Source organism: Heterocephalus glaber, unplaced genomic scaffold (genome assembly GCF_053883595.1).
Source record: "Heterocephalus glaber isolate CG9 unplaced genomic scaffold, H.glaber_assembly_v1.0 deba00000122, whole genome shotgun sequence".
Lineage (NCBI taxonomy): Eukaryota > Metazoa > Chordata > Mammalia > Rodentia > Bathyergidae > Heterocephalus > Heterocephalus glaber.
Window position 1 is genome coordinate 85,172,495 of NW_028258138.1, and position 25,751 is coordinate 85,198,245.

The 25,751-nt window shown below is 50.0% G+C and overlaps 1 protein-coding gene across 8 annotated transcripts in view; it reads left to right on the forward strand.

The window, feature by feature from the left end:
* Shc4 (SHC adaptor protein 4) overlaps window positions 1–25,751 on the forward strand; it is a 109,344-nt gene that overhangs the window by 10,070 nt on the left and 73,523 nt on the right. For all 8 annotated transcript variants that reach the window (XM_087181063.1, XM_087181069.1, XM_087181066.1 and 5 more), the window contains exon 2: window positions 18,162–18,232. In XM_087181063.1, the coding sequence (XP_087037189.1) occupies window positions 18,162–18,232 (71 nt within the window). The remainder of the gene's footprint in view (window positions 1–18,161; window positions 18,233–25,751) is intronic.

Below are 25,751 nucleotides of genomic sequence, written 5' to 3' on the forward strand. Positions count from 1 at the left end.
TAACCTGCAGAACAGAAGCACAGCGAGGGATGCAGCAAGTACTCCGCTGCCCAGCAGAACCCACCTCTTGTTCAGAGGTGAAGCGGAGTTGGTGGCTAGAGGTAGATCTTTGAGGAAAAAGCTGGATTTAGACACTCACCCGGGCCCTTTCCATTAGGAGGAAAGCCAGAAACTCAGTGAACTTGGAATTCGCTCCGTGGTTCATGTTTTAACCACTGAAGACTAAGGGAAAATTCATCTTTTTGTTTCTCTTAATAGTAACCCATGTCTTCTGGAATGCTCTTTGCATCTCCATAGCATCCTGTAAACTCTGACCACGTCTGAATGTCTGAATAGTCATTGCAGAACAAGATGTAACTTGTCCTCAATAGTCTCTGTCATTTGGACAAAATACGTGTCTTTCTCAGGTGTGGTGACTTTAACTATTAGACATGCAATCTGGCACCACCAGCTGGGCATGATGCTGCACACCTGTAATCCCAGCACTCAGGAGGCTGAGGCAGGAGGATCACCAGGAGTTTGAGGCCAGCCTGGGCTATATACTGAGTTCAAGGCCAGCCTGAACTAATAGTGAGACCCTGTCTCAAAAACAAAAACAAAAACAAACCAACAAGCCAATTTGGCTTTACAAATCTATTTGCCAGAAACCAAGATACTGTGCCTGGGAAAACGGATACAGTTTAGCTCTTGTTTATCCTGTCCTACTAGGAACACAAAGGCCTCTCATCTCCTGGTAAAAATGAGGCTGTTTTGTCATATTTTTTTAAAATGGAAGCATCTGGTCTAGGGTGAGGGAGGACAAACAGTGAGAACTCTTTCTTTTCTTCTTCATTTTTTCTTTTTCTTCTTTTTTGTAGTACTGAGGATTGAACCTAGGGCTATGTCCCGAACCCCTTTTTAATTTTTTTTTTGGTACCAGGGATCAAACACGGTGAAACCACTGAGCTAAATCCCTGGCCCCCTTTTTAACTTTTTATTTAGAAGCATGATCTTGCTGAGTTGCTAAGTTGCCTAGTTTGGGCTCAAACTTCAGATTCTCCTGCCTCAGCCTCCCAGAGTGCTGGGGATACAGGTGTGCACCGTGTACTGGGCCTTTTCTAGGACTTTTGTCCAAGCTGATTTTTTCACTGTTGCGTTCTCTAACATGTCAAAGACGATACAAGCTGATTTGGGGGGAAATTCAAACAATACGGAAGGTAAGAAGTGAAAAGTGTGTTCTCTGGGGATGGACGCGGTTAGCAGTCCGTTTTGTGTTTTCATGTCTGCCGGTGCACGCTTACCCTGGCATGCGGACCCCTGTGGACCGGTGAGGGCCACCCCGTGCGGCAGCTCTTCACTCCACGTTCTCTCCCAGGCGGATCAGGCGTGAGCACCCGAGGAGCCTGTGAGCCAGCACACGTGTGCTGCTCCTCTGCTGAGGGCGGGGCTCGAGGCCCATCTGCCTGGTGCTTCTCTCCTTTCTGAGGTGGCCTTCATGACACGTTTTCTGGCCAACTGAGGAGACTTGGGAAGAACTTTTGACCTGGAAATAAAACATCTCGCAAATATACAACATTGGAGACAACGCTCAGCCTCCTCAGATTGGCTCCGGGACCTCAGCCCCAGCCCAGCACTGTGGGGAGCTCACTCGAGCGCCCATCCCTGCCACCTGGCGCTGGACTCTGCCCAGCCCCTCTGACAGAGATGAGGTTTGGAAAATGTGTTCACCTGCGTGGAAGCGCTCAAAGCTGTTACCTCGAAAACAAAGAGGGCCTGTTCCAACACCGAGTCTGAAGTCACTTATCTCTTATGCAAGTGGCAAGAAGTTGTAAAGTTCTGGGCAGGCTAAGGCTCCCAGCACTGGGCCACTGTGCCCATCCGTGGGCAGGGACTTTGGGGAGGAAGCTTTCAGGACAGACTGCTCTACGAGCACGAAAGATGATAAGGGAGCAGGGGAAGGGCCGAGTCTTGGCAATGTCGAGTGAAGGGGAGAGAGGCATGGGGCTGGAATGAGTCACACACTTCCAGAACTCCCTTCTGAAAATGTAAGCGCCCTACTTCCTACCCCGGAAGGGGAGGAGGAGGCGGAGGCAGAGCTCGGGCCGGCCCTGGCAGAGCGAGTGTCCATCCATCCTGGAACCTGCAGGAAGCGGAAGGGCAGACTTCCCGGGGACAGCTCTATCCGTGAGCTCCCCCAGGCTCCCAGGAGGGGCCTCACCTCCAGTGGTCACAGGAGCCAGACTGATGCTCAGATGCAGCCAAGTGGCCTGGTCCCCCCTCACAGCCGATGCCGATCCTGTCTGTAAACACACACGGAAACCACTGTGTGGGGAAGCTGATGTGCTTCTTTCTTGTCATAGACAGCGGATGCTGATCGAAAACATTTTTTTTGGGGGGGGAATGCCATATTTTTCTACATCTATGGTCTGTCTTAATAACAGTTCCCTCAAGATGTAATTTAACCACCATAAAATTTTCCCTGTAAGTATACAATTCAGTGGTTTGATTTATTTATCTATTTGGGTTTTTTGGAGACAGGGTTTCACTACATAGCCCAGGCTGCCCTTGAACTTCTGGCAATCCTCCCGCCTCAGCCTTCCAAGTTGGGATGTCAGGCGTGTGCCACCACACCAGGCACCGGGTGGTTTTTAATATATTCACAGCGTGGTGCACGCAGTGCCGCTGTCTGCTTGGAAGCATCATCCCAGCTCGGAAGAGCCGCATCCGTCCTCAGCAGGCCCTAGTTGTCCCTGCGCCTTTCTGGCTCCGGTCTCCCAGGTCCACGGGGCTGTCTGTTGCAGCGCCCTCATGTCCGCCGTGTGTGTGGACCGCGTTGTGTCCGCCCACCCGCCAGACAAAGGGCACGGAGCCCTGGCGTGTGAGGAATCTGTAAGAGCTGTAGCGCTTTCCACCCTGCCCTCCCTTGGCAGGAAGGTGCTGCCGAGGAGCCTGGACCTTCCTCTGCCCTCTGCCGTCTGCCCTCTGCCCTCTGCCCTCTGCCCTCAGCGGAGCACTGAATTAGGTCTCATGACAGCACACACAACTGGAGTCCAAAAGGACCCACGCTTAGCGTTTCTGTCTGTCCCTGGGGGGTGAATTGGCACAACCAAGGTGGAGAACGGTGTAGAGGTTCTTCCAAAAATTAAAATAGAAGTCAGGCTAATGAAGGTGCACATCTGTAACTTCAGCTTCTTTGGAGGCTGAGGCAGGAGGACCACAAGTTCAAGACCAGCCTGGGCAACATAGGGAGACCCTCCCGTCTCAGGAAATAAAAAGTGATAAGAGGCATTCATTGGTGGGGACTCGCCAAATGGACAAGGCCCTGGGTCAGTCCTCAGTACACAAACAAACAAACAGTAGGCTGCTGTACGTCCTAGCAGGCTTTGTGCTGGATAACCCAAAGGAAATGAAATCAGCATCTTGGCGGTTGATACGGGCACCCCTGTGCTTACTGCAGCATTATCCCAGTAGCCGGAACCTGGACACAGCTGAAGTGTTCGTGGGTAGACGGAGGGATGAAGGAGTTGGCGAGTGGAATATTGCTCAGTTCTCTGTGGTACTGGGGATGGAACGCAGGGCCTTCACAGTGAGCTACACCCTAGCCCTCTCCATTTTTCATTTTGAGGCAGGGTCTCACTAAGTTACTGAGTCTCCCAGGCTGGGCTCCAACTGCTGATTCTCCTGCCTCACTTCCCAGAGTGCTATTCAGTCTTAAAAAAGGAGGTTCTGCCAGCTGTGACAAGGGAGCAGCACTCCTGTCTAGAGAAACGCAAACGCCAGCTCTGTGCTGATTCCGTATCAGAAAACCCGAGAGGGCCGGTGTCCAGATGTAAGAGAGGGCAAATGCTACTTCCCACTCTGAATCGCTTGCCTTGGGCGCTTGGGAGGCTGAGCCCATCTGCTCCGAGCCTTGCAGTGTCCTGGGAGCCCCCCCCCCCCAGCCCCGACCGCTGCCTCCCAGGGATGCTCTCCCTCCCTCTTCTTATCTCACTGTTCCCCACACCAGCCTGCTCGGTCTGGTCCACCCTTCCTCAGCTACTCTTTCCTCTTTTGCTGAAGTCTAAATTCCTCAAAGCAACCCCCAAAACCAAAGCGCTGTGCTCCCTGGCTTGCTTGCTCACTCGGAGCGAGTTATTTTCCCTCGCCTGCCATCTGGCTTCTGTTTTTACTCCTCAACTCCTGTAAGCCAGCAGTTCAAGCCAGCAGTTGCCAAACTCCAGTGGATCTTGTCCAGGCCCCTCCACTGTCCTGAATTCAGCTAGCAGCCTCCTGAGAAGCCTGGGTCTCTGTGACGTCTACCACATCGCACCCTTCTGTTCTCCTTGTACTACATTTCTGGCTTTTGTGTCTTCGGTGGACCCCTCTCTGTCTACCCTTTAAACGCTGAGTGATACTGCTTGCCCTTTGTCTATGACACACAGAGGAGGTGGAATGGACCATCTCCAAGGTCCCTTCAAGCTCGGCCATAGTATCTGGAGTTAGAATTCATGGGGTGAAGGAGAGTCTTTGGGTCCCGTGGTCTCTGGACCAGACACTGGGCAGGTAAAGTCCTAGAGGGCTAGGAAGATTGACTCCTCCACCATACTGACTCTGCTACTAGGCCATCATGTTTGATTAAACACGGCGAGTGTTTCGGCTTCTTCCAATTGGCCTTTTTTCAGTAAAGCTGACTTAAATGGCAGCCACAGTTTTCATTAGTAATTTAATTATCTATACTGGTATCCAAAATTTCAGATTGCTTACTGAAAGCAGGGTTCCGTGTGATAACCAGGGCCAGGAGCAAAATTCGAGGGAATTTGAGTCTCCACAGGGGTTGGGTGCAGACACTTCTGAGCAGCGGAAAGGGGAGAGTTTGGTGGAGCGGCTGACATCTGTCCTCCTTGTGGAAGTATTTGCTGATGTGAACAGCTTCCTGCAATAAGTGTTTAATATGATCAACTCTTCCACGTTTGAGGCAGAGCCAGACTTGTGTGTCGGGGTATGCGTATGATTATATAAGTTTCGAGGCATTCAGAATTGAGAAACAAGGTCATAACAAACAGAAGATGTTCCATTTTAAGTGGACCTTGGGTTCTCAGGAGAGACCACGCACATACTGTCACTGTTACATTCGATTACATCCCCAACTTAATCGACAAGGAGACAGAATATAATTATCCCGGTCATTCATCAAGTCATGGGAGTGATTCGCTAAGCTGTGGCACTGCTTTGGGCACAGCAGGAAGCATGTGAAGGTCACAGTGAACCAGATGGCGGACACATGGGGCCATGAGGCGGTGGCCGGGCTCGGCTCACATTCCTGGGCATACAGAGAGCAGCCCTGTCAGCATCTGCCTCTGCCCCGTCCCTCTGCTGCTCTGAGGTGCTGCTCCTTGCTTCTCTGCCGGGGAGCCTTGGACTAAGTGACAGCCTCGGAACAGCGCTCTGGGCAGCACGGGTGCTGGCTTCCTGCCTAAACTTTCAGAGCCAAGGACATCCAGCAAGCCTCTCCTGGGGAGGAGATTAACTTCTGAGTCACCGCTTTCCCATCTCATTTATGATTCATGATCTGGGCTATATGTTTAGCTCTTATTTATTTGGGTCTGAGAAGCAGGATGGTGGAAGTACAGTTCAGAAACTCGTGGATAAACAGGAGAAATTGGCACCAAGCTTCATGTAGGTTGCCTGAAATTTGGTCCTCCGACTCAGACGCTCAGCAGGCGTTAACTGGGAGCCTGCCTCATGCCACATGGTGTGCTGGGCTCCGAGAACGTAAGGTAGATGAGACGCTGTGGCCTGCGTGGGCCGTGTGGGCAGAGTGGCTGGGACAGTTACAGCAGCGTCCCCTGCTGATGCTGCCGACCACGCCTCCGGATGTCAGGCCCGTTGGAGTCTTGGGGTGTGTGGAGCAGCCTTGTTCTTGCCTGCAGCTCTTGTGCGTGCTCTACCCATTGCCTGGAGTCCGGCCTCAGCCTCGGCCTCAGTGCTTGCCCGCCCCTGAGCATCCCGATTCTGAACGCCGGCCTGGGGCCTGCCTCCCGCCCACGGCCCCTCTCCTCTCACTGGTGTCCCTTCTATCCAGCTGTTCTTGATCAAGGTCCCTTTGCATGAGCTGAGCCTTATGCATCGCTCCCCAAACGAAGGCAGGAGAAGCTGAAGCCAGTTGGGAAGAATGACATTGTCACCCAGGGTCGTAACTGTCCCTGGCTGAGCCCCTTCGAGACTCCCATCACTGTGCCCTGCACTGCAGGGCACTGCGCTGGAGCCTTACAATAACCCTTGCAACAGATAAATCATTGCCTCTGTCTCATAGCTGAGGACCTGGAGGCTTGGACAGAGTCATTCGACTGAGGTTTCAAGGCCAGTAAGTATGTGCAAAGCTGAGATTCAAACCCTCCCGACTCTGCTGTCTCCTCTTCCCCTGTTGTGGTCACCGCTCGAGTTAGGACAGACAGGCCAGGTCCCTCTGCACTATCGGGTCCTCTGGGCACCTAGGGACTCTCGCTGGCCCCGAGTATACACAGCATGGTGCTGGGGGCTCTGCTCTGTCCCTGGCACTCAGCCGCCCAGGCTGTGGCAGCTTCCCGATGGCCAGAGAGGCGCGCAGGGATTCCAGGGCCGAGTACGCAGCTCCCCCATGTTCAGAGGCCTGAGGCCCTACTGTGTACCGGAAGGAGTGAGCACAGGGAGGAAGTTGAGGATTGGCCTGATGACTCCCACATGCGCAAGAGAAAGGACGGAGGAAGTAGAAAAGCGAGTGTGGAAGAGGAGAACAGAGAGTTCAGAGCGAGGAGGGCTCCAGGGCCAGAGCAAGCTTGGCTCTGGCTGGGTGACTGTGGGGATCCACAGCTCAGGGATTCCTGCTGTTTTCAGTCTGCCTACAGAGGATTTTGATGGGCAGGTGAGGAGAGACACAACGCAGTGTCTTTAATCCAGAAGTTTGCAGGTTCCTGAATTCATTTTAAACATTTCCTGGGACTCTACCCATTGTAGTCTGGATGCCTAGAAGCCTTCATTTCTGCCTGAGCCATGGACTCTGGGGGCTGAGCCCAGCGGATGCCTGCTGGGAACGGCGGAGCCCTCCGCTCGATGAGGAACTGCATTGGTGCCCTGGCTGGCGTGTGTTTCTGTAGACGCGGGCTAGGGTCTCCCCAACATGATGAACTTCAGAGCAGGAGGCGGCCGATAGAGCAGCTGTAACATTCAGGGATCTAAATTCTCCACTCCCAGCCCTGCAGCCATTCCGTTTTTCTGCCTGTGAAGGAATTGTCCACCTCTTCAGCTCCTGTCCCCGTGTCACTGTGAAGATAAAGGAAGATCAACAGTGCCCGTGATGGGTCAGGTCAGCACCATCCCGCCGTGTGAGAGGCATCTGAATGCGTGGGCCTGTTGGAACAAGACCTAGGGGTGCGGATGGCTGGGATGCTTTCCTGCCCACAGGGAGCAGCATCTTTCTCGGATGAATCGGAAGGTTTCTGTGGGCTGTTTCCCAGCGAGAGTCTCCAAAGTGTAGTGAGACTGAGGAGTCCCGGAGGGGCAGTTGCCTGGGGAAGAGCCGCAGAACACAGCTGTCTTCCTGGGGGACTCACCATTGTGAGCACCAGGAGGGACTCCTGGGCCGCGGTGAATGAATGAACACACCCAGGCTTTAGGGCTGGAGGGAGGAGCTTTCAGCTGGGTCTGGATTTTCAAAATGTGCTCGATTTAGACAACTAAAATATATTTCGAGGGCTGCCGTGTTCCAGGCCGTGTCCTAGGTGTCGGGGCTAGAGAAGCCCTCTGCTTCTAACCTGCTGGCGGGAGGGACAGTTGGCCTGCAGATACGGAATATTCCCAACGATAGGGGCCTGCAGAAGCCAACAAGGAGGACAGAGACTGAGGAGAGAAGGGAGATGTCCGCGCCTCCTCTTTGGGGTCTGTCCCTCTGCCTCTCTGAGCTCCCTCTGAACTTGCTCCGCTCCCAGGGCGGGTCCCGCTGCCTGCCTGCCCGCCTGGGTTTCCATGTGATTCATGCTCCTCCAAAAGGGAAAGGACTTCTATTCCCTTCTCCTCAGATCCATATTCCAACTCTAACCTGGCTTCACGATGTTTCAGGCTGCAAGGCTCAGGATTTTTGTAATGGCAAGTCCTTTAAGAAGGAACACGTTCCGGCAGCCCAGATACGTGCAGGCTATCGTGAGACTTCCTGGTCACCATTCTTGACAGATTCATTCAGATAAAGCACTTACTGCGCTGTAAGAGGTGCTGGGCGTCAGGATGACCAAGACCACCTCCCTACACTTGCAAGGCCCGCGGCCTAGCAGGGGGCATCGGAGCAAAAAAGTCCATCTGGGTGTGGCCAGCCTGCGCTGGCACCCCGAGGAGGAGCCCTGAACTCTGCTCTGGGGTGCGGAGAAGGTTTCACACAGCCGAGCCAAGTTCCGAGCCCCATTCGTGTGTCCCTCACTCACCCATTCTTATCGCTTCCCAGGCAAGGTCCGCTGGGGGTCACACTGCTCGCAGTTTTACTTCTTAGTCATAGTTCACACGCCGTACAGTGCACCCATGAAAACCGTACAATGTATTGTTTTTATGTATATTTACAGAGCTGTGCAGCTGCCTTCAGAACCTCTTTATTAGCTCCAAAAGAAACCCTGTACGTGTAGCAGTCACACCCTATTCCTCCCAAGGCCCCCTTTTCTTTTTCTACTAAATTTTATTTGTATTGTGTATGTTTGCAGTACATAATAATTACGCCATCCTGGGGAGTTGGCGCATAGACAGAAGATGTCTTATTTTTGAGACACTTTTTTTTTTGGTACCAGGGATCGAACTTGGATCCTTGCGCTTGTGCAACAGGCGGTGAAACCACTGAGCTAAATCCCCAGCCCAGATGTCTTATTTTTTTCATCCCCTCTGACCCCCTCCCTCCATCTCTTGGTCCCCTTGCCTTTTGCAAAAGATCACTCTCTCCCTCTTTATGTTCTATTTTCTTTATTTATATTTTAGGTTTCTCGGGCCGGGGATTTAGCTCAGTGGTTTTGTCACCTGCTGCGCAAGTGCAAGAACGCAAGTTCGATCCCCGGTACTCCCCCCAAAAAACCCCCAATAAATATATTTTAGGTTTCTCATGTAAGAGAAACTGTGTGATATTTAAGGTGTGTCTGATTTATTTCACTTAACATTATGGTCTTGATGTACATCCAGTTTCCTACAGCTGACTCAGATTTATCCCTCTTCATGGCAGAGTAGTGCTCCATTGTGTATGACTACCACATTTTCTTTATCCACTCATCTGTGGATGCACATATGAGCCGCTTCCAAGATTTAGCTATTGTGAGTTATGCTGCTATAAACATGGGTATGCATGTACCATTATAATGTGACATAAACATAGTTATGCATGTATCTTTTTTTTTGGTACTGGGGATCGAACTTGGGACTTTGTGCTTGTTTTTTTTGTTTGTTTGTTTTGTTTTTGGTACCGGGGACTGAACTTGGGACCTTGCGCTTTTGAGGCAGGCAGTGGCACCACCAAGCTAAGCTCCTGGCACTATGCATGTATCATTGTAATGTGATGTCTCTTAACTCTTTCAGGAAGATGCCTAGAAGGGGAAGAGCTGTGTCAAATGGAACCCATTTTCTATTATTACATATTCTATTGTCTATTCTGCCTATTTCATATAAATGAAATAATACAATATGTGGCCTTTTGTAACTGCCTTCTGTCACTCAGATTAATATTTTCAAAGTTCATTTCTGTTGTAGCACCTGTCAGTACATACTTCATTTTTTTATTGCCAAGTACTGTTCTATTGGGTGCTTATTTCATCAGGTGATGGACATTTGGGCTGTTTCCATTTTTTGGATACTATGAATAATGCTGCTTTGAACACGGAAGGGCAAGTTCTTGGGTGGGCATGTATTTTTCATTTTCTTGGCTATATATCTAGGCGTGGCTTTTCTGGGTCATGTGGTAAATTATGTTTAACTTTTTGAAGAACTGACCCGCTGTTCTCCCTAGAGGCTGCACCATGTTACACTCTTGCAAGCAGTGTATGGTGGTTCCAGTGTATCCCTGTTTTGCCAACTTGAGTTACTTTTAGTTTGTTTTTGCAGAGGGTGTGAAGTGGTATCTCACTATTACTTTATTTGCATTTCTCTAATGGTGAATGATATTGGGCATCTTTTCATGTGCTAATGGGCCATTTGTATGTCTTCTTTGTAGAACTGTCTATTTGCCCATTCTAAATTGAGTTATTTGTCTTTTTATTCTTGAGTTGCTAGGGTTCTTTATACATATTAGATGCAAGTCCCTTATTAGACATATCATTCAGAAATATTTTCTCCAAGTCTGTTAGGGGTCTTTTCATTTTCATTGTATTCCTTGAAACACAGAAGTATTTAGTTTTTATGAAGTCAGCATATCTGTTTTTCTTTTGGTTGCTTGTGTTTTTGGTATCATATCTAAGAGACCACTATGTAACCCCAGGCCCTTATGATATACGCCTGCTTTAAGAGTTTATAGTTTTAGCTCTTATATTTAGGTCTTGCAACAATCTTGAGTTTTCTTTTGCATACGGTAGAAGGTAGAGGTTCAACTTCATTCTTATGTTTGTAAATGTCCAGTTGCCCCAGCTCCATTTGTTGAAGACACTGTCTTTGCTCTCCTTTGAATTGTTTTGGCATCAGAATGACCTGACAGTGAACGTGAGCTTTATTGCTGGAGCTTCGAGTCTGTTCCATTGATCTGTGTGTCACTCTGTCTCCACTGTGCGGCCAGGTGGTAAGTTTGGGAACTGGCACACACAAGTGCCCCAACTTCCTTTTCTTTTTTTCAAGATAGTGATGTCTATTCTAGGTCCCTTGAATTTCCACATGATTTTTAGGATCAGTTTATCAATTTCTGCAAGGAAACCATCTGGGATTTTGATACTATTTGTCCTGAGTCTCTAGACCAGTTTCTTAATATCTTAACAAGATTAAGTTGTCTGATCCACAGACTTGGGGTGTTTTTCCATTTATCCACCGTTTGTATTTCTTTCAATAGTATTCGCAGTTTTCAAAGTAGGTTTTGCATTTATTTTGTTAGATTTACCCATAAGCATTTTATTCTTTTTTATTCTATTGTAAATGAAATTGTTTTCTTAATTGTATTTTTGGATTGTTCATTGTAACTTGATAACTTGGAAAATTCACAAATAATGTCTGATTTCTTCTGGAAAAAAATCAGATTTGGTTTTCCAAATGACAACACGAGATGGGAATGAGCAGTTTGGGTTTCATCCTTTTGATGCCAGTGGTGTTCCGGGTTTCCCCGATCTAGCTACTGTCTTTGTCTGGCTTAGTTCACTGATGAGCGCCTTTATTAAGCATGGAGTTTTTTTTGGTTTGTTTTTTTTTTACTTTTATGATTATTCTTTCGGGAAATCTACATTAGGTGAGGATCAATTTGAAAGAGAGGCTTTATCTGAACCTGTAATACGATTATTTCTGCATGCACACCCTTTCTTTTCTCAAAAGTTACCTTGAGCCGTATCTTACTTAGGCATTGTAAGGGCACCGTTGAACCAGGCCTTACTCGGAGGATGCAGTGAAGATGCTGGATGCTGGCCTTGCTTTAGAAGGGATAGAGATACATGGACAAGAAGTGTCAGAGAGGAAATTAAAGTTTTAACAAAATGTCTGTGGAAATCCATAGTGTATGGGGGGCAGGGCTGGAGAAGTGAGCGGTCAGACCTGAGGGTAGGGAAGGAGAAGAGGGAGGCTTTGTGGCAGTGACCGGGGCCTTTCCTGAGAGAGGTACAGGTGTGTGCTGGGTGGACAGGCTGAGAAGGCTACTTCAAGGGCAAGGGGCAGAGGAAAGGGTAGTTGTGGATCAGAGGACAAGCGCAGGAGCAGAGGGTGAAGGGTCAAGCGGGGCTGGCAGGAGTCCTTGCCCTGTGGTGCTGGGAGCGCTGGATCTTTTGCTGAGCACTGGTATTTTCCCCCGAGGGTGATTTGAGACTTTCAAGCTTATTAGAATGGGGTTTCCCAGACTTACTGAAGAAATCTCAGTGCCAGGAATCTGCTTTTAAAATCTGCTTTATACGTTTCTCAGGTGATTCTGAAGTTCTTGAAAGTTCTGCGTTAAGCCTGAGGAGCCTGTGAGGGTTTTCAATGGGAATGGGAATGGGATGGGTTAGGACGGAGTGATAACATGACAGATGTGTGTTTCTATAACAGGCCAGCTGCGCTGGAAAGGACAGACCCGACAGTGGGACACCAGAGACCTTATCTTAGCAAGGGCTGTGTATGAATGTGGACTAGACAGAGTAGAGAATACCCGGGGAGTCCCTGGCATTCCTACCTCCTGGGTCTTCGAGAGTCAGTCAGTGCCTGCTGTGTCTGCTTGGATTCACACGAGATCCCTTTGCTCAAGGGCAGTGAAGGACAAAGTCTAGTTGGGGAAGTAGGGTTGGGAGCTGGGGTGGGGGTGAACAAAGGTCTTGACCCCACGTCTGCCTGCCTAGTGGCTATAGCTCCATTTATACACACTGTACATGATTTGATGTGCATCCACTGTACAGAGAGAGAGAGAGAGAGAGGGAGAGAGAGAGAGAGAGCTGAAATCAGATGCTAGAAGTTGGGCAGGATGTGGAATTGAGGGCAAAGACAGAGGAGAGATGAGAGAGCATGCGGAGAGTGAAAGGATGAGCTTAGTGCCTGATTGGATGAGACCTGCAAGAAAGGGAGGAGCTGCTTTTCTGGCTGAACCACTTGGATAGTGATATTGTTCGTTGAGACCAGAAATCCAGCTAGAGAATGTACTGAACTGTACTGAATTGGAGATGCAAGTGGAGCATTCATGGGCGTGTCCTGCCCTGGAGATGGGGAGAGCCGGACTGAGATCTGGCGGGCCTCCCTGTATCCCACTTGACTCAGCACCCTCCTCCAGTGTCTGTCGTGTTGTTCTTGTCTTAAACTTGTCCGGAAACATCTCTTTCTACGGGAGAAACGTCTCCCCTACTTCGAGCACAGGGGCAGAGAGTTCTGGGAAAGGGAACGTGCCCTCGTCGATTAAAAGGCACTCAGCCCAAGCGAAAAGAAAGCAAGAAGCAGCCTCTCCCTGTTCCAGAGGCAGCCATGGTTAACTTTCTTATGGGTCCCGCACACAGCCTTTCTGAGGATACAGGGATGCATCCGCTGTGCGTAGGTGACATACCGGAAGTCGTTCTGTAAGAGGGTCAGGGTGGCAGCGCCCATAAGGCAGCTGTCATGCCTTTTCCCTGAAAACCCCAGCCTTGTCTTCACAGGCACTGCGCGGCTGGCCGCCCCCTCTCCCCAGGACCAAGGAATTGAAGCACCGATGACAGAATGAGTCCCTCCCTGGGCAGCACGGAGTGGGGGCAGGGAGTTGGGTCACCTCTGCCAGGCGCCGGATGGGGAGTTTTGCCCCCCTCTCAGCACTGTCCTCCTCTAAATAAAGGTCTCCAGTGTCCTGTCCTCACCACAGGGCAGGAACTGGGGAACCGGCTGTCCCCAGAGTAGCTCGGATTTCCTTCTCCTGTGGGCGTCGTGGTGGCCCGGGTCTCCTCAGGGTGTGACTCGCTTGGGTGTAGCCCACAGGAAGGATGAAGAGGCGGACACCCCCTCTCCTCATTGTGTCATACAGGGTCCCAGCAGTGGGCTGCAGATGCTGGGGTAAACCCTAATTCAGACTCAGTGAATAAAGGAGGCGGAGCCAGGCCCATCCCTGTAATGGGCTTTCATCTCCTCATCTATTAAATGGAGTTAAGAGCGATGAATTGCCTTATGAAAACAGATGGGTCCTCTCTGCCTGGTTATTCTATCTTTACGGGGCCAGCTTCCTTAAGAACAGAGACCCGTTTTGGGCCGGCCTGGATTTAATGAATGGGTGGGCTGTTCTGGCTGTGGTTTACGTTGAGTGCACGGAGCCCTCCTCCCTGGGGCCTTCCTATCCAGCCACTCTGCGGGTGCCCGTTATGGATCGGTCCAAGCCTGCTCCCTCCCACTACTCACAGTAGTGGCTTCCGAGGGAGTGAGCTGCTCAGGGGAAGGCCAGCTCCCTTCCGGCTCGGCTCCGGGGTGAGTATGGCTCCGGTTACCGTGGCCGGGGAACTGTCTGTCGCCATCATCTTAGCCACCTCAGACTTCGCCTTAGGCGACAGCCAGGGGGCTGGAGGAGTCACCCTGCTGCTGCTGACAGACAAGTGTGACAAGACAGGTTAACCAGCAGGGAAGGGGATGCCAGGGCCCAGCCTGGAGGTGGCAATTAGCGCTGTGAAGCCTCAGGGGACCCTCTCTCCCTCACCCCCAAAGCTCTGAAAGCCCCATCGTCATTGAAAACCAAATGAAGCCCCCACTGGTGAGTCATCTCCCTGGGCTGAGAGCTGACATTGTCCCCCATGTGGGTCTTGGACCTCACCAGCCTGGGGCGCCTCTGTCCCTGCTGGCTCCCTTGTCACAGCTCAGGATGTGCAGGGCTGGCTCTGTCCCCAGCCCTAGGCTGCTGGGAAACAGGAAGTGGGGCCTTGTTTCCTGCTTCCCAGTTCACCACCCACCCCTCTGTCTAGGTTGTGTGTCAACAGTCTCTCAACTGGGGAACACCAGACACAACACACGCAGAGTGAACTGCTGAGAAAGCTGCCAGAGGAAGTGTTACAGTCTAGATCTCAAATGTCCCAAAGTCTCATGTGTGGAAGGTGATTGGATCGTGGGGCACCATACTCATCAGTAGAATCACCCACGGATGAATTCAGTAGTTCCTGTCCTGTTAGGAAGAGGGGCCTGGATGGAGGTGGTCACTGGGGCGTGGCCTGGAAGGGTGTGTTCTTGTCCTCTGCTCTTCCCTTCTCTCTCTGGTTCCTGGCTGCCATAACATGAGCTGCTTTCCTCCATCGCACCCTTCTACCATGCTCTTTCCTCTTGGAGCCACCTGACCAGGGACTGAATCCTCTGAAACTGTGAGGTGCAGTAAAACTCTCCTCCTTTAAGTTGCAGGTGCTGGGTGTTGTGTCCCAGCCAGGACATCCTGGCCTGTGGTGCCGGAGTCTCCCCTTGAGACCGTGTACTCCTGTTTTATTTGTCCCCCAGGGTAGAGACCCTGCTCAAAGCTTCAGTTCCCTCTGCCTCTTCTCCCTATGCTCCTCATTATAAGGCTTAGTAAAGTTGGATGCTAGATGCTGGCCCCATTCTTTTAGCCAGTGTTTATTGAATACCAGCAGGTGCCAGGTGCTGGGAATACAGTGGTGGTCATGGCCTATCTCTTAGGGTGCTCATCATCAAGGAAACAAGCAAGCAAATTATCAAGTCAACCTGGTACTTTAGTGACATTGCGACAAACGGGGAGTGTGATAAAGGGAGGGAAAAGGGACTTATGAGTGCTGTCATTTACGTTGGAACCTGAAGGATAAAGAAGAATCAGAGCTGCAGGGCAGAGAGCAGAGAGAGGCAGAGAGGATGGCAGGCGCTGAGGCCCTGCCTTTGGGAACAGCTGCGTGGATCTGAGGCAGAGGAGGAAGCCAGGTGACCGTGCAGGGCAGGCAGGAGAGTGAGGACGAGGCAGGAGGGGCGAGTGGGCTCCAGAACACCAGGGCCCAAGGGTTTACAGTAATGAGTTTGTTTCGATACTAGATGTTAGGCAAGTAAGCAGTGGTGGAAACTGACTGTGTCAGAGTGTGAGAGATGCAAGTGCGCTGGTGAACTCAAGTGACACGCACTGCACCCAAAGGGTGTCCGGGGGGGAAGTGTGGGTGTGGCCCACCTGCTCCCCACCCTGAGTGGGGAGTCCATTCTTTCTAGAGCCCCGAGTGTAGGATACCATGTTATTGGCTGGGCAGACTTGGGGTTTGTTTGCAGGTTCTTGCTGTCCTATACAAAGGATTGAGCAGGACACTCAAAAAGAGCAGCAAGAGCAGGAATTAGTAACAGCAAGAGTACGTGGAAGAAGGGAGGGTCCACTCCATGGGGCGGGAGCGGGCTGGGGAGAAGAGCTTCCTGGGGCAGGCGCTGGTCTCTTAAGGGCCTGGGGTCATGAGAGGCTCTGTCGCTGGGGGTGGACAGGAGTCATGGCCCAGTGTGTTCCCCGCTCGGCCCAGAGCTGGGAGGCCGATTGTTGATGGTACAAGGTTCTTAGAGGAAGCATCATGGTGTCCCCAGCCCCTCGAGTGGGGTCGAAACGGCACTGCAGCCGGGGCTGGGCAGGCCAGGGTTGTATACTTCCAGGCAAGTGAAGCCTGGGGGCCGGGGGCCAGGGTTTCCCGTAACTACTGGATTTTCAGTATTTTGACACAGTCGTCCTTACTTGGTCTGGTTTCTTGGTTCGAGTCCCAGATGAGGTTGTGCCGCAGTAGAGGGGAACAAAGGGCAGGGGGAGCTGCGTAGCCGGTGAGGCCACTGAGCCAGCTCTTTTTCTGGGTGTTCTTGAAATGAGCTTTCTAGCACGCCCTCTAAATCTGGCTTCCTTCACCAAGTGAGCCTTATGGTTTACTCTAAAGAAATCTGTAGACGTCACTTGTTTCCGTGTGGTACCCGGCACTGGGAAGCACAGGTGATGGGGGGCTGGCTGAGAGTCCAGCTGGCATGCTGTCCCCAGCACCAGGATGCCAGGTTCTCGATGTCCTGACATACAGTTGGCGTGCGTCCTTTCATAACCCCAGAACTTAAAGCTAAGTCTACAGCACCTGCTGAGAAATATTGCAAGAAGTGTCTGGGGAGATCCCCGAGCTCCGCCGCTCTGCCATCTGTCCATGGTGCTTGACCATTTTCAAGCGGAGGGAGGCTGGGAGCTTGCTGAGGAAAGCGAAACAGGAAGCAGGTCATCTGCCAGGAGCCCTGGGCAGTCCCCCAGCCTGGCTGGCTTGCTGTGGCTCCTGGTGTGGCCCTGCGGAAAGCGTTTCCTCCCACCGCTGGCCTGGCAGAGCCTCACCGAAGACTCAGCCTGCACCCTCAGACTTCATTCATCTCCGGAAGCCGGGATGCAGCTTCCAGCTGCCAGCCTGTTCCTTCCTGGCCACCCTTCAGCCGTGGCCATCCACGGCTCCCAAGCCGATTCACCGTCTCCCCTTTCCTGACTCTCCTGCTCTGCTCCCTCTCCTGCCCTGGCTGGGAGACTCAGCCTGACTCATCCCTCTCATCCCCGATCAGACCCATGCGGAGCCCCGTAGTGTCTGTTTCCCTGGTGTCCTTGGATTCCCCTTTCCGCCGTGTGGCGGTCCCTACTTCCTCCCCACCGGAGCATACTAACTTCTGCCCTCGCCACTTCCTGCCTCTTGGGCGCTGCCGCTGGCTTCAGCCTCCTGAAGTGCATGCGAGTCAGGGTTCACAGCAGCCGCTGCTGCCTCATGCCCAGGAGCTGCCTTCTCAGTTTGTGAGGCACAGTTCCTCTTCCGATTCTGCTCCGTGTTCAAGCTAAACTTGCAGTTTCTGGCAAGGGACAGGACTCTTTCTTCCCTTACTGAACTGCCTTGCTAGTCCAGTGATCTTGCACAAGATGGTCAAAACTTACATTACCAAATTTCATGTTATGTGCTCGTTACAGCGTCTTAGAAGATTGAACAATCCTGTATTGTTTCTCTCATATTTATTTTCCTTCCTCTTATCACTTGGGCACCTTTACATACATACCCACATGTATGTACATACATACATGCATACATGCAGTTCTAAAAGCTTTGTGTGGATGAGATAAGGTAGCTCTCACAATGACGCCCATTGTATTTCTGTTTTACCAGTGACAACACTGTGATGCAGAAAAGGTGAATAATTGGCTGAGGTTCCACCGGAAAGAAAGGGCAGAGCCAGGATGCAAATTCAAAGTCTGGCCCCAGACCAGGCTCTGAACCTCAGGTCCTCCCTTCGTCTCTGTTCACATTTGGCTGTGTCATGTGTTTCTAATATTATAGTTTGGATTTAGTTGCTGTCTTATAGCTGACCTGGGGCAGAAGGCATGTGCCCATGAATGGTCAGGAATATCAATGGATGGGCCGGGGATTTAGCTCAGTGGTCTGCCGCCTGCCTTGCAAGTGCAAGGTCCCAAGTTAGATCCCTGGTACCAATAAATAAATAAATAAATAAATAAATAAATAAATAAATATCAATGGTCAAGTGTAACTTGATAGCAGGAGCTGATTTAAGTTGTTTCCCAGGAAGTTCCCATGTAGTGCAGAAAAAGCTTGGTGGCATTTTGATCCTACTTGATCTTTTGTTTTCTTTTATTCTAGTACATGGGCTGCATTGAAGTGCTGCAATCGATGAGGTCCCTGGATTTCGGAATGAGGACCCAAGTTACAAGGTAAGAGGACAAAAATTGGAGAGAGTTTAAGGACTGAAGCTTCACGTCACAGTAGTTTCTCCTGCAGGGATTTCATGCAAGTCTGCAAGGTCACAATGGGGTTTTATTCGTTCTGCTGGAAGGCAGCCTCAGGGCACCTCAGGAACCTTGCATGCATGACTTTATCTCATCCTGGGAAAATTTCCCAACTATGTGGCGAAGCACCTGTGCCCCATATAGTAAGATGATTCAGTCTACAGAAATAGCTGGTTTCCCAGGTACCCAAGTATTTAAAATTATGCCTAGAAACAGGCATTACAGGATCTCAGTCAGACCTGTCAGAGAGGTAGTGGGAGATAAGACCGGGCAAGATATTTGAACGTCAAAAGCCCAAGCTGTCCCTGTTTATGCTGTCCCTGAGCCGAGAGCTGGTTTGGGTCTCTCTGCTTCCTGTATATGGAGCTGGATGAAGAGCTGAACCAAGGGGGGCTTTACCAGGGTGCCCTTGGTAGCTTGGGGGAAGTCAGAATCCTTGCCAGGCAGGGCTCAGGTAGAAGGCAGCAATGCTAGGGGGCTTCATCAAAGCAAGGATGGAACAGGTGTGGAAGTGGAGGCTGGGAAGGAGGTGGGAAGGGGCTGCACTGGCAAAGCACTCCGAGTGAAGGCAGGGTGTGGTGTGTGGTGCCCTTGTCTTGGGCCTGCCTCAGTGGCCCTCTGGGGCTCTGCAGATGAATGCACTCACAGGGCAGGGAGGGTACCGCGCCCGCATGCTTATCTCGTGGGTCCCAGGCCTCGGGAAAGTGCCTGTGACACAGCATGTGAGACGAACCTCACCTGCCGCTCTTGAGGAGGCTCATAGAGTACAGCAGTGCATTAAGTTTAAGGACATGAAGTTTAACAAGTTCAACTTTATCTCAAAAATTTCTGAACCGATGTGGACCAGGAATTTTTTTGATAATACCTAAATGGACAACCCACACATCCCTGGGTATGCATTTTAAGAAGTACTGATTTGGACTCCACCTTATGGTGCATTCTGATCTCTTTCGACCCCCCCCCCCCAGTCCTCTGGAGTCAAACATGTGAACTGTCATCCTATTTTTTGGATTCTCTTGGTTCCTACCTCAGTCCCTGGAATACGAAGGAGGCTTGGTGGATATTCATTGAGTAAATGCATAGCTCTTCCTGGCTGTACTTCCAGTATTTGGAGACAGTGCAACATTTCTTCTCCTCTTTAGATTCTCTTTCCTATTCTTAGAACTTTCAGTTATCCTTATGGTTTCTAGTCTACTCACTCTGTTAACCAAATTTTGAAGACATTTTAGGCTTTATTTCTTTTTGATCATCCTTACTCTAAGAAAACCCTTTCTATAATCCTGAGCACCCTACGGACAGGGAAGAGTTGACATCCCAGGTGTCTGGGATGGGGGCAGAGGACAAAGGAATGCCCACTGTCTTAACCTGAATGCTATGGTCTGAATGTGCACCCCCATTCATATATAGACACTTATCATGCATGTGGTAGTATTATGAGTTGAGATCAGGGGCCAGGGATTTAGCTCAGTGGTTCTGGCACCTGCCTTGTAAGTGCAAGGTCCCTAGTTCGATCCTCGGTACAAAAATAAGTAAGTAAGTAAGTAAATAAATAAATAAAAGTTGAGACCCTTAGGAGGGGATTAAGTCATAAAGGCAGAGCCATCATGAATGAGATTAGTGCCTGTATTAGCCACTTTCCCATTGCTGGGACAAAATAGCCAACACCTACACCTTAAAGGAGGAGTGATTGATTTGGCTCCTGGTTTTGGAGGATTCAGTCCATGGCCAACTGAGTCCAAGGCAAGAACAGCATGTGGAAGGGTGTGGACGGAGGAAAGCTGCTCAAATCATGGCAGGCAGGAAGCAGAGAGAAGAGAAAAGCCCCGTGAGCCTCTCCTCCAATCAGCTCCACCTCCTACCAACACTTTCAGCTAAGAACTCATCCATGGATCAATCCAGTACAGCACTCCTATTTTCCAGTCACCTTCCACAAGCCCCACCTCTGCACTCATGAGACTGTGGAGGATCTAAACCATGACAGTGTCTTTATAGAAGAGGCATGAGGGGGCTGTTGCCCTTTCTGTCACGTGAGGATATGCAGAAACTCCATCCGTGATCCAGAGCGAGCCTTTGCCAGATGCTGAGTCCACCTTGATCTTGTACTTCCCAGCTTCCAGAACTATGTAAAAAAGTTTCTATTATTTATAAATTACCCAGTCCAACATGTTTTATGATAGCAGCAGGGACAGATGGAGACACTGAGGGTGACTTATTTATTTGCTTATTTATCCATTAATTCGTTGACTCATTCTTTTTCACTCAAGTATTTATAGAGTGCCCATTAAGTGCCTGGAAATGTTTAAGAACTAAGGATCCAGCATGAAGAGAGCAAAGTGTCTGTTCTCCTGGCACTTACGTCCTACCGGGTGTGCAGACTGCGGTGTGGAAATGGGTGAGCCACATACTTGCAGGCAGTTGTCTCTACTGTTACCGTGACAACCATGCAGAGTGGGGCCAGACTTGCAGGAAGAGAGCTTTTAGATTTTGTTTTATTTCCTAGTTATAAAAATGCTACATGTAGGGGCCGGGGGTTTAGCTCAGTGGTTCCACCTCCTGCCTTGCAAGCGCAAGGACCTGAGTTCAATCCCCAGTACCAAAAAAAAAAAAAAAAAAAAAAGAAAGAAAAGAAAAAAAAGAAAAGCTACATGTTTATTTAGAACATTTGGAAACACAGGAAAGTATGAAGGAGAATATTACTCAGAACCCCACAAGAGATAATGTCTGCTAACTGTGTTTTGGAAAATCTCCCGTCTTTTCTTCTGTACATAAGCTTACAGTGATTTTTACAGAAAATAGAAACAGTATTGTCCACAGTTTCTCCCATCCTGAGAATTTCTTATTGCTCCCATTTTTTATTACAGTTAAATACACAGAACAAAATTTACCATTTTAGCCATTTTTAAGCATGCAATTCCGTGGCATTAAATATGTTCGCACTGTTACACAACCTCCACCACTGTTCAGCTCCAGAATTTTTCATCTTCCCCAAACTGAAATTCCATGCCCATTAAACACTTAACACCCCATTCTCTGTCTCCCCACCTGCGGCAGCCTCTGGGAATCACCATTTCTACTCTCCGTCTCTATGGTTTCGACTACTCCAAGTTCTTTACATAAATGGAGCCAGACATATATATTTGTCCTTTCCTGCCTGGCATGCTTCACTTCACTGGTGATCACAGTATCTAAGGTCGATTCATGCCGTAGCATGTGTCAGAATACCATTCCTTTTTTTTTTTTTTTTGGTACTGGGGATCGAACTTGGGTCCTTGCGCTTGTGCAGCAGGGGGTGAAACCACTGAGCCAAATCCCTGGCCCTACCATTCCTTTTTAAGGCTGAATGCTATTCTATTGCATGGATAGGCTACATTAGTTTGTCTACCAGCATCGCAAGACATTTGGGTTGTTTCTCTATAAAGAATCTTCAGTGGCTGGATAGCATCTTTTCATTTTTCATTATTATAAGTAGTACTGATGAGCATCTCATTTGGAACTCTTGATTATTTCCGTAGGACAAATTCTAGAATTAGGCTCCTGAGGTTGAACAATTTAAGCATTGTAAAGGCTTTGATGTATATTCTGGGCTGTTTTGCTGAAGAATGGTGGGGTATTTACCCTTTCTTCATGGCTGTATATCTAGTTTTTAAGATCTTATAAGCTTGAGAGTCTGTACGTTGCTATTCTTAAGAAAATAGTAAGGGGTTGAATTGGCTTTTCTCTGCCACGAAGATTCAACTTCCGGCCAATTACACAGCTGAGAGAGGTTATCTGGTGTGGTCCCTGGGTAGTGTCCCTTGTGGACGAGTCTGCTTCCAACATGGTGGGTTATGTTCTAGGCGGATTTATGGAAGCTTGAGGGTGGTGGCCATTTTTAGATTTGGTGGCCAGGAAGCCCTGTCTGAGGAGAGGAAATATGAGCTAAGAGCTTGGTAAAGTGAAGATCCAATCCAGCCACAGGAGGGGCCTCTGGGAGGAGAGGAGGCAGCGCAGACCGCGGTCCACGGTGTCAACGTCCGGCCGGGAGTTTGGTAAGAGCACGATAGTGCGTTCATCCTCTCCCGAGAGCAGACGCCAAACACGGTCAGGGAGCCCCCGCCTGTGAGAGCGAGAGACTGACTGAGGCGGACTGAGTGTGAAGGCGCCCTTGGTGCCCCGGCTCCTCCTTGGGGTCAGGAGCCTCCAGCCCCCTGACTGAGAACCTGAGACCGGTTTCCATATGCAAGGCCAAACACCAGTTAAAGTTGCACTTTGCCCCTGTAACCAGATCTCGATGACATGGTTTTGAGTCTGCTTCTGAAGAGAGGAGGAGGAGAGTGAAAATCATGCTGAGGATCATAGAGCCACTTGCTCTCTGCAACAAAAAATGTCCTTCTCAGGATTTTTAAAACAAAGATAACAAAACATGAGAACTAGACACACACACACACACACACACACACACACACACACACACACAGAGAGGCACGCAGATGCATAAGAAATCAGTTTTTTAAAACGTAATGCCTTGCTGGGCACCGTGGCTCATGCCTATAATTTTGGCATTCGGGAGGCTGAGGCAGGACGATCACTGTGAGTTTGAGGCCAGCCTGGCCTACACAGCGAGAGCCTGTGTCAAAAAAACCAAAAATCCAAATCAACCAACCAAACAGGAAGCCTAGTTTCTCTCGTGAGTAAGCGTCCAACATCATGCAGAGAAGGAAAGCCCCTCCCTCGCTCTGGAAGGACTCCTCTGCGCTGGGTCTGGGTGGAAAGCTGCCTGGGCACTGACGGGGGACACACGGGCTGGGCCCAAGCTCAGTAGCTGGTGCCCACGGACTCGCTCTCCTCGCCCGGAGAGCAGAATCAGCCAGGCTGGGAGGAGGCCCAGGGCGCAGGGCGGCCTGTGAAGGACAGTGAGGGGCTCCCTCTTGGGGTCCGGTTTAAGATTCCTTCTCTAGTTGATTGCAGTGAGCTGCACGTTGTGGGTTGTCTGCTCCGCGGATGCCGTGGCGGAAACTCCTTGAGCAGTGGCATAGACGGTAAGCAGGGCGCTCGGATGATTTAATAGCAAGCGAGCTAAAAAGGGAGCGGGGCTCGTGATTAAGAAGACGCTGCAGTTGGACTCACTTCCGGCTGGCGGTGTCACTGCAGTGATTCTGCACAATCCGCTCTCTAGCTCGACAGTTTTGATTCTTTGACTTGAACAGGGCAGAGAGGCAGCTCCTCAGGGCCGATGGACACCCCTTCCGTGTGCCTGAGGGTGCTAGTGTGCACGAGAGAGAGCACACCAACCACGTGACGTGAAGCAGACCCACGGTGCTCCTGACCGTCCAGATGACGTAAAATACAGAGCACAGGAGGGAATAATTTCCAGTCTGTTAACTCCCAAAATGTAATTTATTGAGAAGAGTGCTAAGGAGAAAAAGAAATGAAGCGTTTTACAGGTCTAGCATGTGGTGGCCATGCTAAGGATTGCAAAGAGCATTCTGGGTGAGACGGAGTGGACACAGCTGGTCAGAACGAGTTCCGTTGTTCATGGTCAGGAAAGAGGGCTGAGAGTCCAGTCAGTGTCCGGGGTCCCGGGGTCAAGGGTCATGACCTCCCCCAGCTGTTAGAAAGCAAACCAGCAGTGAAGCATAACGTGACCATTGGAATTTGCTAGGCAAGCACTTGTGTGAGTGGAAATACTTCCTTCCGTATGTGTGTAGATATCAGGAGGCCCTCGTTGGATGCGTGGAGGGAGAGAGAGAGAAAGAGAGAAAGAGAGAGGCTGAGACAGGGAGAGAGCACGGCGTGCTTCACACACCAGGTGCAGGGTCTGAGGGAGCAGATACATGGCCAAGACACGTACTCACTTAAGGGCCACTCACAGATAGAAAAGCATCCTTACAAATCGTACATCTGATTAGGAGTTAATATGCAGAATACATAAAGAACTCCTACACCTTAACAATAACAACAAATAACTTTATTTTTAAAAAATAGGCAAAGAACTTTAATAGCTCTTTCTCCCAGAAAGATAGGCAGTCATACTGTACAGGGCCACTTCCCCGGGTACTACAGCCATCGAGGCAGGAAGTGGAGTGGCAGTTCCAGGAGGACTAGTGTTTGGTGGTTATGGAGTTTCAGGGTGAGAGGGCAGAAATCGTTCTGGAGAGGAACAGCGGGAATGATTACACAGCGTGTGAATATACTAAAGCCACTAAACCACACACTTAAAATGGCTAAAGGCAGATTTTATATTATGCATCTTTATTACATTGAAACAATAGAGCTGCTAGACTTATGCTTCTGGAGTTCTGGAGGATTTAGTATTCTACAAATTAATTTTATTTTATTAAAGGTACACAAAGCCAGTGAGAGGATGCTAACCGACCCTTCTGGGCTTGAGTTTCCAGCAAGCCCTGTGGTGGAGAGGCTTTGGTGAGGGTTTATAATGGCCTCTTCTAATTGCTTGCAACAGAAGCCCAACCCAAAGCCACGCTGACTGAGGGGCTGTGGTAGACAGAGAACAGCTCATCACACTGCCAGCACTTGTCTTACTTTCTTGTTGCTGGGACAAAATTCTGTGCCTGACACCCACAACTTGAAGGAGGAGAAGCTAATTTGGCTCACGTGTCAGTCCGTGGTGGGCCAGCTCCCAAGAAGAAACAGCAGGCAGAGGTGCGGAGTGAAGAAGCTCCTCCTCGTGTCATGGCAGAGAGAAAGCAGAGTGCACAGGAGGAGCCAGGGACGAAGATAAACCCTTCAGGCCTTGCCCCAGTTACCCACTCTTCAGTTCCCCACCTGCTAACCCCAAGCACGCTGTATCACCCCACGGTCCAGTCACCTTCCGCACACCCTGCCTCTGCACTTGGGGCTATGGGGACATCTAGTCATAAACCATAACAGCACGACACAGAGCATTTGCATCTGTGTTCCTTTACACGATAGTTCTTCTTGGTTGTCAACATGATTGGCTTCAGAGATGCTCAGGAAATTGGTGAAGTACACTTCTGGGTGTATCTGGATGGGTAACAGGGATCATGACCTTGGGGACTATATTTGGCCCCCAGTCCCTTCCTCTGTTGTTCTCCTTGTTCTCTGAATGCCACGAGGTGAGCACCTTCCTCCACTACACCCTTCTGCCATGATGTTTCTGCCTTGGAGTCAGCTGACCATGGACTGAAACCTCTGAAACCGTGAGCCAAAATGAAGCTCTTCTTTAACTTGTGGGTCTCAGGTATTTTATCTAAGCAATGGGAAAGCTTACTAATACCCTTATGAACTTCACAGTCACCTAAGAGGAGGGCAGTATAATTTCACCTTTTAAAGTAGGCAAAGTTGAGGCTCAGAGAAGGTAAACGACCATTCTGAGACCGTATAGCTGTTTCACTGGGCACAAATCCAGGTAGCCTCACTCTAATCCTCTTCCTACAGCTCTTCATGTTTCTTAGGGACACCAGTGTGGTTTGAAGCTAAGAAA